This window comes from Eleutherodactylus coqui, chromosome 4, assembly GCF_035609145.1.
Source record: "Eleutherodactylus coqui strain aEleCoq1 chromosome 4, aEleCoq1.hap1, whole genome shotgun sequence".
Classification (NCBI taxonomy): Eukaryota; Metazoa; Chordata; class Amphibia; order Anura; family Eleutherodactylidae; genus Eleutherodactylus; species Eleutherodactylus coqui.
The window spans coordinates 7,365,703-7,378,874 of record NC_089840.1 but is presented as its reverse complement, the minus strand read 5'-3'; the positions used below and the strand labels follow the sequence as shown (position 1 = coordinate 7,378,874).

Below are 13,172 nucleotides of genomic sequence, written 5' to 3'. Positions count from 1 at the left end.
ATGGGGACATGACTGACTGACAGCCAGGCTCCTGCTCTAACAGTCAGGAATGGAGAAATCTCATATTCTGGCTGCTTCATCCCTTATGTGTCCCAATGAATAGCAACTGCAGCATGTAAGCAGATGACTGGAGAAGGAGGCTCCTCTTGTCGCCCATCGGCACCCTTCAATGCAATCACCAGTGATCAATCATCTGCCATGTAACTCGGCAATTAGACCTATTAGAGTCTAATAGGCTGACGTCATAGACATTGTAGAATGCACTACAGAAGTAATGCAGTGTACTATCCTAGCGATTGAACGATCACATCTTCAAGTTCTCTTGAGGGACTAAAAAACTTTGACACAATTTTTTTGATTTCTAGGCTGGGCACTAAGGGGTTAAAGTGTAACATTCGAGCTCAGCTGTTTTTCCAGCATTATACCACTACAAGTGTAGCAAAGGCCAGTTGGTAAGCAGAAAACTCACTAAACGCCCCTATAAAAAGCTAATAGCAAAATATTCAGAACTTGGACACTAATGTAACTTTTGCTGGGTAGTTCTGGCAGTTGTGGTGTCGCAGGTCTTCCTTACCTCTGACATGGAGCCAATGGCTTCGAGTAATGGTGGCCATTTTATTCCTTGGAGTTACCGGATCTGATCTGCTAGTAACCTTTCCAAATGTGATCTTGGATCATCACAACTTGACACCAGTTTTCAATGAGCCTTCCCGAATATACATGCATCCCTTGGCCCAGAGCTTCTCTAATGAAAACGTAAAACGGCATCAGCAAATAGAATTCCGGTTTCCTCTCTTAAGACCTATTTCTTCAACTTGGGGAATGCAGCCTTGCTAAATGACCGATGTGTTGAGTTATGCAACTGTAGGCAAGAAACGTATTGTCGCGTACCAAGACAGATTTACCGTCGTAGACTTTCATCCCAGGTTGTTCTTTAATGCATTTAAAGGGGCTGCCCATTTGGATCTGCTTTTTCTATCTGCCTTTAAATGGGGATAACGTTAACGGGGTTTTCCGGCCTCAGAAATTGATAACCTATCCTCAGAAACCCCCGCCGATCAACTGATTAAAGAGACTGTTGGTCACGTTCATATATCACATTTAAGTGATACTATACTAGGCACCATTGCTATAAAGTGTACAGCGGTGTGCCTGGTATGCAATGAAGTGCCCGCGACGCTCACCCGAGCGCTACAGCTGATCGCCGGGTTCCTGAGCCGCGTACCGCCACCGATCTGATATTTATAACCTGTCCTATGAGAGATCATCAGTACTGGAGTTCCGGAAAACCTTTTTGATAGAAGGGAATCCTTCACTCACAATAGACCGCTTCTGGTCACCATGTCATGCGGGGCCTCCTTATGAGGTTTAGTCGCTTTTGACGGCAAGTGCTCTTTTTACCGTCGGTCATGGAACCGCAACGGAGGAGTATAATTAAATGTAGTTGATCAAGTACCATCTGGATCCGTCTCATGGTTCCACCATGAGCTGACGTCATGGCACCAATGTCAACGTAGCCTTACTTAGGACTTGACACGTTGGTATGTTGGATGGACGCCCTTTAACGTCAACGGGTGTTGTGCAATGCTTCATTTTGTAATGATTAGCAAGGAAACTGCTTTTCATGTTAACAGTTGGAGAAGCAGCTGGTGGACGGCCCCTTTAACCGGATCTAAAATTACCGTAAAAACCAGTTGCAGTTTGAGTTTCAGGAACCGTGGATGTTTGTTCGGTTTTTATTTATTTGGTTATTCAGTTATGTGCAGTTTATAGACTGTTAATGAGAAATTTTACACACGGATGGCCCCGTTAAATGGAAGTAGCTGCTGCCCTAGATATGTCATCCCTGTAAGAGGCATCTAGACGATGTGAATGTTCATCCTCGCAACGCCTGGTAATGATACGGTTGACTACAACAACAGGTGCTCTACGAACAACTGTCGCTACGGCTCGATTCGTGCTTGTCTCTTTCGGTAATGGCCAGGACTAGTCTATAACATCACCAGTTTATTTCCTTTATAAAGTTAACAAGGTTGGCCACGATTAGAGAAACATGGCTGCATCCTTCTATAAACCGCGTTGGGCTTGGCCATACGGTGTCTGGTGTTGAATCTTTCTGGTAGGAATACAGATTTACTAACTTTTGGGTTAGAATCTACTGTAGATATTGATGTGAATGGTGACAACCGCTTCTGTATGCCATCAACCATGCATTTCCTTTCTTCTTCATAGTGCTTTTACAGTATGGTGCAAATACCCATCTAGTCATGGAGACAGATGTACAAGAACATCTAGTAGAGCACCGTCACTGCCATAGCAAACAGGATAGTCCTGCCAAGCTCCGACTCTATGAGACAATGGCAGGAGACGCCACATCTGAATAGCCTACTATCCTTTAATTCTGCCTCCAGACCTCCCTTCACCAAATGAACACAACCAGCTGCTCTACCACCTTTTTGTTTGAATTATCTACTTCAAGTATGTTCTACCAGCTTAGCTCAAGACTGGGAGCCCTCTTCCGTAGCGTCTTCTGGCCTCGTGATCTGTGCCTTTCATCTCCAGCTTCTCCCAGTACTCCGACCAAATTACACTCCTTAACATTGAAATGCCAACACTAAGGACAAATATTATGCAAATCGAGGAAGTAGGTGTTACCAAGATATGCAGATGACCAAATCTTTAAGCGCCTAGCTCCAGCCCGTGGCGTGTAGGACGGGCTTCAATGGCATAAGAGCCAGATCGAAAGCAAGTATTTCGGGGTTTTGAAACCTTTGAAATCTAATTCATTCTTGTGGCATGATTGTGCAGTAGCTTCTGTTCATCGGTGTGTTGGTTATCGCCATGTGTTGTAAAATGATGGGGACAGAATCGTTGAACTGACAGACCTTGGTTTATCGCTCCAGGAGATGGCTTCATACGTAGGCCAAGATGTCAGCACTGTTCAACGTTGCATGTCCCAGTGGTTGGGAGATCAGTGACAAACTCTAATGACGACAGGAGGGGCGCAGACGCGGACCTCTGCACGAACGGATTGTCAAATCATAATAATGGCGTGTAGTAATCCATTCTTATAGTTCGCGGGTGAATATGGACATCACATCCCAAGTGTAGGGTGTCAAACGGTGTCTACACAAACCATCAAAAGGTGCTTGCACGACATTGGGCTACAAGCTGGACGTCCAGTGAGAGATGTTCCATTGACCTCACGCTACCGCTCTCAAAGGCTAGCGTGGTACAGAGCAAGATGGAGGCTGGAATGTAGACCTATCCTCCTTAGTGATGAGTCTCACTTATGTCTCCGATGCAATGATAGCCAAAGATTAGACTGCAGACCACGTGGCCAACTCCATGAAGAGGCCTTTGAGGAAACATCTCACTAAACATGCTACCATGGCTGGTAGTGTCTCTGGACTTGTCTCCCATCGAGCATAGCTGGGACATCATTGGCCGCCAACGGTGCATCTTGATGATTTGCATGCCCAAGTGCATTCAACATGGTAAAACATTTCTCAGACCACCATTAATAGCCTCAGTGATAGCATGCCAAGGCGTGTAACTATTTCTGCACATAGCGCTCAAGCTCGAAAAATCAAGATGTTTTTGAATTTTTCCATTTTTTTTTTCCCCCATCACTTACATATTAATCTTGTGCTTTCCATGATTCCACGACCCTTCCTTCTTGGTGTTGCAATTTCAATGTTGAGGAATGCATTACCTATGACCATGGCCTGCTCAGTCCTTCATGACCACCACAAGGGTTTGGTATATTGAAATGCAATATGCCACTTTCTTTTTTTTAAGCCCAAATATTGGCCATCAGAAAATGTCAGGAGGGCCAGTATAGAGAAGATCTTTAGTCGATCCCACTAAGATCGCTGGGTTCTTCTGAGTTGGTGTGTTTGGTCTAATGTTGGCCATACACTATCTGTTAAAGACAAGACACCATGATGACTGAGAGAGATAATGTCATGCTGAAGCTCCTCCACCTCAGTTTACGCTACCAGCATCTTCCTGGACATACATTCCTTATCTGTTGTTTTTTAGGCCGTTTTCACACGGGCGATAAAATTGCGCACTTTTCTCACAATGCGACAATGCTAAAAATCGCACATATGTGAAGCCCATGCTGTCAAATGGGTTCCTTCACATTAGCCATGTTTTCTAGGCTGCTGCATTGCGAGAGAAAAACTTGCAGCATGCTGAATATTGCTGCGATTCGCTTTGTTTTGTAGCCAATGTTTCCCTATGGAGCCTTCCTTTGTGTTGCATCGCGCGAAATCGTAGTTTTCGTGCAATGCAATTTTAACAGTAGGAACTCCTACTGTTTCTCCTTAAATGAGCCCTAGCTGCAATTAATAAAAAACAAACAAAAAACCAATGCAATCGCCCAACAGGCGCTGTCCGCTCTGCCCCACTTCTCCTCCCGAAGCTCCGGCACACTTGTTCACTTCAGCTGCTGCTTCCTGGTTGGCTACGATAGCTGTGATTGGCTGAGCTGCGGTGCTCAAGAACCAATCAGAGCCATCGTTTCTTGGAGGTGGGATTTAGGAATCCCCTAAACAGGAAGTGTCGGCTGGAGACTGCAAACAAGTGTGCTGGAGCTTTCAGAGGAGAAGTGTGCGGAGTGGACAACGCTTTTAAATGTTTTGTGGGTTTTTTTTAAATGCAGCTTGGGCTTATTTTCAGGGTGGAGCTTCTATTTCAAGCGCCCCAGAAAATGCTGGCAAAAGAGCGCTACAAAATCGTGATATCGCCGCGAGAAAACGCAGCAATATCGCACAGAAATCTCAGGAGCACAGCTTCCATTTTCTTACGGCGATATCTCTGTTGCCCGTGTCAGACGCCTTAGGGTTCTGTGTACTAGAAAAGTTACTAATATAGTGCATTGATGCCCGATTTTCCAATATTTTATGAAATTAGAAATTTTTCTATTGCTCTTAAGAGGCCGAAGAGTTAAAAACAGCACTCTTGTCTTGCAAAAAGTTGAAATGTTCAGATTAACGGGCGGTGATATGTGAGAAGACGTCTTGCTGTTTACCTTATCAGACTTTCGTACTGCCAAGTGGCGTCCAATCATGACCACTTCTCCATTAACTCTGATTCCTGAGCAGAGTCCTGCGACACAATGACTGATTTGTACCGGGATTCTGCATAAACCCACTGGTTCCATTTACAAAAACATTGTTATGAATAAGAGGAAAGCCCCGTCTACAGTAATGAGCCGTGTATGTAGTGTGGCCGTAGTCCTGGCACAGATGAAGTGCTGAACAAGTCATAGGACAATCGCCAGCGCCTGCCAAGCAGACATACCTCTTACTGTGCCATCCTAAAGAGCCTACATTGTGGAGCCTCAATGGAAACTAATATTCATCTCCTTTATTACGGACCAACACAATCCCCATGTTGTTCCATTTTTCCATGAAGCCCAAGTCAGTCTGGGCCATTATTATTACAAACGCCCCCATAGCGTCCTCCAGAGCTAACTCACGGCTGCTGTTTTTCATAATACTGGGAGTTCTGCCATATTGGTCCTTGAAGAAATACTACATTGTGCTTAAACTAAGAAGGTTCAATCCAACACTTACACCTACAATAAGAAAAGCACAAAGAATAAATGGACAGCATTCACCTGTAGGGGTTGTGCTGATGGGGCAACCAGCATGACGGCCATAATGCAATTGCGGCCCCTCCAGGAGAAACAGACAATCCGACCCCCGGGCACGGCCCCTACAGGAGAAACAGACAATCCGACCTCCGGGCATCGGCCCCTCCAGGAGAAACAGACAATCCGACCCCTGGGCAATGGCCCCTCCAGGAGAAACAGACAATCCGACCCCCGGGCACGGCCCCTCCAGGAGAAACAGACAATCCGACCCCCGGGCATCGGCCCCTCCAGGAGAAATTCCCATGCACGGTCATTTTAAATGGTCATTTGCAAGGAGCTAATCTTGTGTAGGACCCCTGCTAGCCCGTAGAAGTGCAGCAACTCAACGTGGAATCAATTCCACAAGTTTACGCAAGTTGGCTGGAGGAATGTTGAGCGGTCTGGATAGCCCCCCAACATCTGTGGTATTGGTGCAGGATCTCTGGTGTGTGTGTAGGCCAGAGATCCCATAAATGCTAAATTAGGCTCTTGTCATGGGAGTATGCAGGCCACACCATTCATAGGTTCACTACTGAATGCAACTTGAACCAAGTATGGACAAATCGGGTCTGATGGCACGGTGCATTATCCTGCTGGACTATCACAACACTGCGGGGGTACATGAAATTCATGTAGGGCTGCAGATGGTCATCAAGCAGTGAAACCTAGTGGGCACTGGTCAGTGACGTGCTTAGGCCAACTAGTAGACTCAACTCAAGCCATGAGAGCACACCCCACACTAGTATAGAATCTCAACCAGCCTGCACAGTGAGCGCCATGTTGACACCTGGGGTCCATAGCTTTATGGGGTCTGCATCACCCGTGAACCCTACCGTCAGCCCAAAACAATTAGTGGTGTGGCTCATAGGACCATGCCACGTGTTGCCAGCCCTCTAGGGTCCAGTTTGCAGTCTTACGAGCCGCAGTGAGGTGCTGTGTTCAGGGTCATGGTGTGAGATGAGGCGCTCTGCTGGGTCTTGTGTTTAATCTCGTGGAAGCTAAAGCACGCTGCACTGACCTGTGGGATATTTGCATGTGGCGCCTCCTGCACTGAAATAGATGTGATTTCTGCCAGATTCGATTCTCTGTTCGCACTAAACGGTCTAGCCAGATATTGCCAGTCACAGTCCACTGTGGGTAATGCCTTCTATGACGAATTCCCGGTACACATGTGGCACTATGGTTGAAGGAATATGGCACGACTTCAGAAAGGGAACGTCCGATCCATCTCGCACCCACTATCGTGCCTCGCCTCGCCATGAGCACATGGACCAGTGTTCAACCTCCGTCACAAGATAGCGCCTTACAACGTATACAGGAGTTGGCGGTCCCAAGCCGGCCCCTGCGGTAACGCAACATACTGCTTTTCTATGACTTTTGTTATGTCAGTGTATTTAACACGCAGAACAAAATATTTTTGACCATGGAGGGCCATCAACTCGCATCATGACGACACTTTACGGCTGCGCACATCCCGGTGTGTTTTAGCCTGAGGCACATTGGTGTTTTGTACTTTGGTTATATGGATTGGAACTTTTACCTGGATTGCTTTGCCAATCCAAAACCAAGAGCTCCGGCATTGTGCTGATGGTATTTGTGTGTTTTTCGGTTACTGACTGGTCTTGGGTTGAGCTCAAAGGGGTTCATCGTTTAACGTATGAACTTCTGAAAATCCTAGAAGGTGGTGCTTACCGATGGCTGACGAATAGTCACCAATCTCGAATAGATGGTTAAAAAAAAGGATCCTCAATATCGGTAGTTCACAATGGCCGATCAGGAATCTGATATGTATAAAAGGTCTCCTACATGAATAGTAAAGCCACCATAGTATAAGCATTTGTCTCAGAGTCCCTCATGTAACTGGAAATCAGCCGATTTTGGCCTGCCGCTCCTTCCACCACGCAGTCAACAGCCCCTCACTTCAACACATGGAACAGCCCTCACCCCGGCAACCATTACTATGCGCTGCCGCCACAAATTAGGTGGTGCGGACATGGGTGCGTCACCTGACCGCCCCCGAAGCACTAGGTAGTGGCTGCCAGGTGAGGGCTGCTGATTGCCAGATGAGAGGAGCAGCGAGCCGAAATCAGCTGTAGATCCTATTTTTGATGTAAAAATGCTGTGGATTTTTCCGCGGAGCTGCCCAAAAGTACATTTTTTTTAAACTGCTCATTCACATTAGACTGTTGTCCTCATCTTCCTCCATAGCAGCTTTTGGGGGATAGTCTAGAGGCCCCCTATACAAACCAGCGGAGTGGCTAGTCCTGCCGAATTGGTTGGGTTCGGCCAATATACGTCTGACTTGGCCGGCCCTGGACCATCGTTACAAGCTCATTCTACATCTTTGGGTGCTTGTGCCATATGGATGCCAGAACCCGGAGCGGGTCATAATTTTCTTCGCTTGCGGCCATTTGGCGGTGGGTGTGACGGAAATTATCAAACTGAAAAATCTTGTAGCGTTTCTAAACTTCTGCACATGTTGGCCATCATTCTGGTCGCTGTGTGGAGCTATGCAGGGACTTCAGAATGAATGTATTCTAGAACTGTCTGCCATGGCCGTGGGGCGGCGGACGTTACCTTATAAATGCCGTAATATTCGCGAACAAGAAGACACTTTATCATCTGCAGGTGGAGAAATCCTAAGAAATCAAGGAAGTTGTTAGAAGCCCTATTGTAAGGGGTCAATTGTGCGATTATTCCAGGTTTTCCAGCACAAGGTGCCGATCCTCTAATTACAGGTCATCTTTGGGACTCATTAGGACCATCGCAGACCGGCGTATAGAAGGGATGACGCCGCTGATCTGCTGCAGATCTTGCTTCCAGTCTGTGATGTGTGAACGCACCTTATACTGGAATCACACAAACTGGTTTTGATTGCAGTTTTTGAGACAAAGTCAGAAGTGAAGCAAAAAAAGAAGCAAACCTATAAAGTAACGATCGCGGCTCAACTGGGGTTTTTTTTGGTCTGTTTGCCACAAAAATTGCCTGCGTGATTCCACACGTCATTCTGCGAATATTTACACACATTAAATAACTTTTGGTTTGTAATTCAGGTTTTTCTGGTTTCCAGTTTGAGTAATTGTGCAAACAGTTCTTGGCTCTGGGCCAGATAGGGGAGGCATTTAATATTGGGGTGACTGAATGAAATCTTGGAGGGCCAGCCTTGTATTATTGGTCTATCTTGATAGCCAGAGGCGTAGCCAGTGCAGGTCCGGGGTTGGCAGAAAGGTTGGTTTCTGTGTGTGTACATATATAATATACATTGCACTGATGGGCCGGCTGCCTGTATTCTGCTTCTGCAGAAAGCAACAAGATAGCAGCATATACACACCAGAACATCTCAGTAAATGCTGTACCAGAACCAAGCTCGGTACCTAAATACAGTACCACAACTGACAGTTTTGCGGGGACGCTGATGGGTTGTCACAGGCACCTGGGGAAATCTGAGGATCGGAGCTGGGAAGAGGATGAATCCATTAGCGTCACAAAATGCTGACATTTGATGATCTGCCAGGGCGAACCTAAGGTGGATGCCCCATGCGAACACATGGGTCACACGTAGCCAAGTCCGACCATGGGTGTAACTACAATGGGTGCAGAACATGTGGTCACATCTGGGCTTTGGAACCTTAGTGGGGGCCCATAAGGTCTCTTTCCCATGGAGGAGGCCATGCAATGAATGCAGCTTTATAGTTGGGGAGCTGGGAGACCCTCTTACAGATTTTGCATCGGGGTCCAGTGGCTTTAAGTTACACCTCTGGTTAATGGAGAACCCAGCCCCTTCGACGAGACCAGTGTCCTTTGGGGGTCGTCGCCCATCAGACTATACATAAAATATAAAATTCTATTATGTAGAGGAAAATGGAGAAAGTCCAGCGTCTGTCTTCATTACAGGATCCAGACAGACATGGAGGAACAAAGGACATGTGCCGTCTTACAGGTCTCAGGTAAGCATGTTGGCCTTAATCATAGTCCATACTGGCATCATAGTCCATGATTAAGGCAAACATGCTTGCCTGAGACCTGTAAGACGGCACATGTCCTTTGTTCCTCCATGTCTGTCTGGACCCTCTAATGAAGACTGACGGCTTTTAACCCAACACTGGACTGTCTCCATTGTCCTGTGCATCAGTTGGGGTTTCCAGACAGTCCTTCCATTTAGGACCTCCTCAATGACTCTTGGGCTTATATGGAGACGGACTTTGAAGTGAGTCTAAATCCAGCTTTGACGAGTCACTTTGTGATGAAGAGTCATCTGACTGCGACGTCGTCTGAAGATTGTCTTTATGGAACAAAGATGATTATAGAGACTTCATGCGAGGGACGTATGGAAACTTCATTCTCCTGAGGCACTTGTGTGGGAATCGGGATCAAAAACCGAAAAGTCTGATGGAAATTCACATGATGCTGAAAAATCAAGATAAGTCTAGAGAGGTCCTCGTGTTAAGAGAGGAAGGTCCCGTTTACAACCCTTAAAAGTGGTTTCCGGCCCTAAACTATCGATGACGTGTCCTCAGGATCCCTGCTGATCGAAGTGAAGGTGGTACTACGTACATAGTACTATGCCCGGTTAATGCCCTTCTGCAAGAGCTGAGGACATCTCATGTTTGTAGTTAAGAGGTAGCCATATGTGCATGGTTGAATTCAGTGGGAACAGTGCCTGCAATACCAGCCTCATCCACTGCCAAGAGTACAGTGCTGTCTGCTTCCTGTTCTGCACGCAGTGACAGCGGACTGGCGGGGATCCTGAGCAGTGGGCCCCCACCGTCCTACTATTGATGACTTATCCTGAGCATGGCTGGCCAATAGTTAAGAAGTGGGCAACCGCTTTAGGGCATAAAAATACAATTTTGGCTTTGGTGCTGCATTATCATATTAGATACCCGCTCAACTACAATCCTGAATAGAAGCGTCAGATGTTCGTCAGTCCACAAATAGTTAATGTGAATGATAAATGATGTTCTATTAGGTTTTTCTCATTCGATGTCCGGGAGAGGAATAACAAAAATCAAAGTTGCGGAATAAAGTTTTTGCAGCTGCGGCGCCCGGTTGTGATTCTGCGCTCGTATTGTTCTGTACGAAGGTTGATGTAAATGGATAAACTCGTTAATTCGTCTCCTAACTCTTTCTCTTCTGCAGCCTGAGGTGGCGGCAACTCTGAAACGTACGATAGAGACGCTGATGGAGAAGGGCGCCATCGTGCGGAACGTGGAGAACCTTGGAGAGAAGAGTCTTCCGTACAAGATCTCCGTCCACAATGTGTGCCACCGACGTGGGGGGTAAGCTGGAGGTCGCCTTATGTCTGCAGCATTGAAGTGTGCAGCCCTAGTCTCGCCCTTTCTTGGCCCTGCGGCGTTGGAGGTTCCTGACTTTTCTGAGAGCCGCAGAACGCAACGACTCGAGGAAAACACATGAAATGTAATCAAAAGGCAGTCGTAACAATAAAAGTACTCCTAATCACAAATAATGCTGATAACAATACGTTCGTTTAGGCCTCATGTCCGCGGGGAGAAACCAGGCCCACTACGGATTCTCCTGCCCCGCGGACATGAGGTATTAAATCAGAGTAAACTGATGCGCCGGGCCGAAGAAAGAAGATCCTGCCGCGAAGGAAGGAAGATCTGCATCGCCCGAGCAGGTGAGTTTAATTTAGGCGCGGGTCTCCTGCGGATCTGGACGGCTTCCTGTGGGAGACCCGCACCTGAATGGAGCCTGTCCATTTTTTTTTTTCATGCTCCAGGATTTTTGTAATTCCCTTTTATTGACCATCCGCTGGTATTTATCTGCCCGCGGGTGGTCAATGCATCCCTATGGGGTGCGGATCCGCGTGCGGGTGATCCGCTGCGGATTTAAAATCTTCTTTTCCCCGTGGACATGAGGTACATAGCGACTCGCCACTGTCTTATGCTGTTACTACGGTTACCGCTATTATGACTTTCGTGATTACGATGACTTTTATTGTTACGCTTCTCTTTTGATTATATTTTGTGTTTTCCTCTATTGATCTACTCCAGTTTATCGATATTTTTGATGTTTTCCTCTGACTGTAGCGGGTCTGCTCCCGGCATTTACTGAAGAGGTTTTTTCCTGAAACGTGTTATATCGTCTCCTCTTCACCATTTTTGGGGTCGTTGCGCCTTGAGCCATTTCTCTCTCGTTCGCACTGTGTACTCCTTGACCGATCTTGTACAGATCTGCGTCCGGCCGGTAGCTCCTCCCACAAACACTTGTACCGTCATTCACCAATGAACTTTGTATATCCACCCCTTCCCTCTCACCCATATAAAAGCCGGAAGCCATGATGCCAGCGTGCGGTCCAGCAGCGAAAGGAGCGTGGCAGGAGAGATTCTCTCCGTTACACGGTTGCCTAGAGCAGCGGTCCTCGCCTCCAACCACTCGTGTCTCCAGGATTTCCTTAGTACAGGTGATGTCATCACTTCAGAAATGACCACATCGCCGTAATGATGGCGGACTGAGGGGTCGTTCACACGCACACATTTACGCAGCATCTGGTAAAAATGCCGTACGGGTGCAGGAAACGAACGGCCCCCATTATAGTCAGCGGGTCCGCCCGGCGCAGTTTGGGTCTGTTAGGAGACGGATCCGTTCATCTGGGGGTCCCGTGTTGCGGCCCCCCTTAACGGAGTCCCTGCTGCAGATGTGAATTTAGCCTTAGGCGGCGTAAGTTATTTAGTGGGCAGATATTTACATTTTTGACTCCTCCCACAATGCTCGTTGGTTGCCGAGTCATAAATATGTGCAAGCGATCTGCGCGTGAACAGTCGCTGCTGCAAGATCCGCAGGGCAAACCAGCAAGAGACCGCCGCTGCGAGGGTCCTTCCACAGACCAGCAGGGAGCGGTCAGTCAAGGACCACGCCCACGTCTTCGTGAGAACCAATGAGGGTTAAATGGGAGGATTTAAAAAAAAGGCGGAAGCCAATCAGCGTTCTGTGGGCGGCGCATGCCGAGGAAGCGGCGCCTCCCTGCAAGGTTATTGGTCAGTCGTGGAGGGACAGCGATTACCTGTTTACACCGGATGATGATTAATCAACTACTTTTTAAAAATTTTTTTTTTCTAGATCAGCTGAAACCTGGTGATGAGTGAACGACTTGTCGCTCGTCACGCAGTTTACACGGAACAGGCCTTACGATCGCTCCGTCAAGCGACTGTTCGGACGGTAGCCGCCTCTAGACAACCAGATTGCCTTCTCTCCCTGCCACGTCTTTGCCTTCCCCGGTTGGTGGGAGGCACGGTCGGCCGTGTACGCAGATAGTAACCTCATTCGCCGCGACGGACTTCACGTTTATTCTGTACTTTCAAGACTCTATAACGAATTGGCTGCTGTGCGACAAATTCCTTTAATGGAGGCCGAATTCTGTTTTTAGCAGCAGTCCCACAATTCTTGACCGCGGCTTCGTGAAGTGTAACCGCTCTGGGCGCACATTATAATGTAACCTGTTGGCAGGAGCCGGAGGACTGCGGGTCACGAGCGTTAATTTCATATTGCCATGGTTACCAAGTTTCTT

General features: G+C 47.3%; 1 protein-coding gene across 1 annotated transcript in view; it reads left to right on the top strand.

The window, feature by feature from the left end:
* Positions 1-13,172, top strand: part of MRPS6 (mitochondrial ribosomal protein S6) — a 44,211-nt gene that overhangs the window by 24,848 nt on the left and 6,191 nt on the right. Inside the window, exon 2 of the mRNA XM_066599006.1 lies at positions 10,784-10,923. Within this exon, the coding sequence (XP_066455103.1) occupies positions 10,784-10,923 (140 nt within the window). The remainder of the gene's footprint in view (positions 1-10,783; positions 10,924-13,172) is intronic.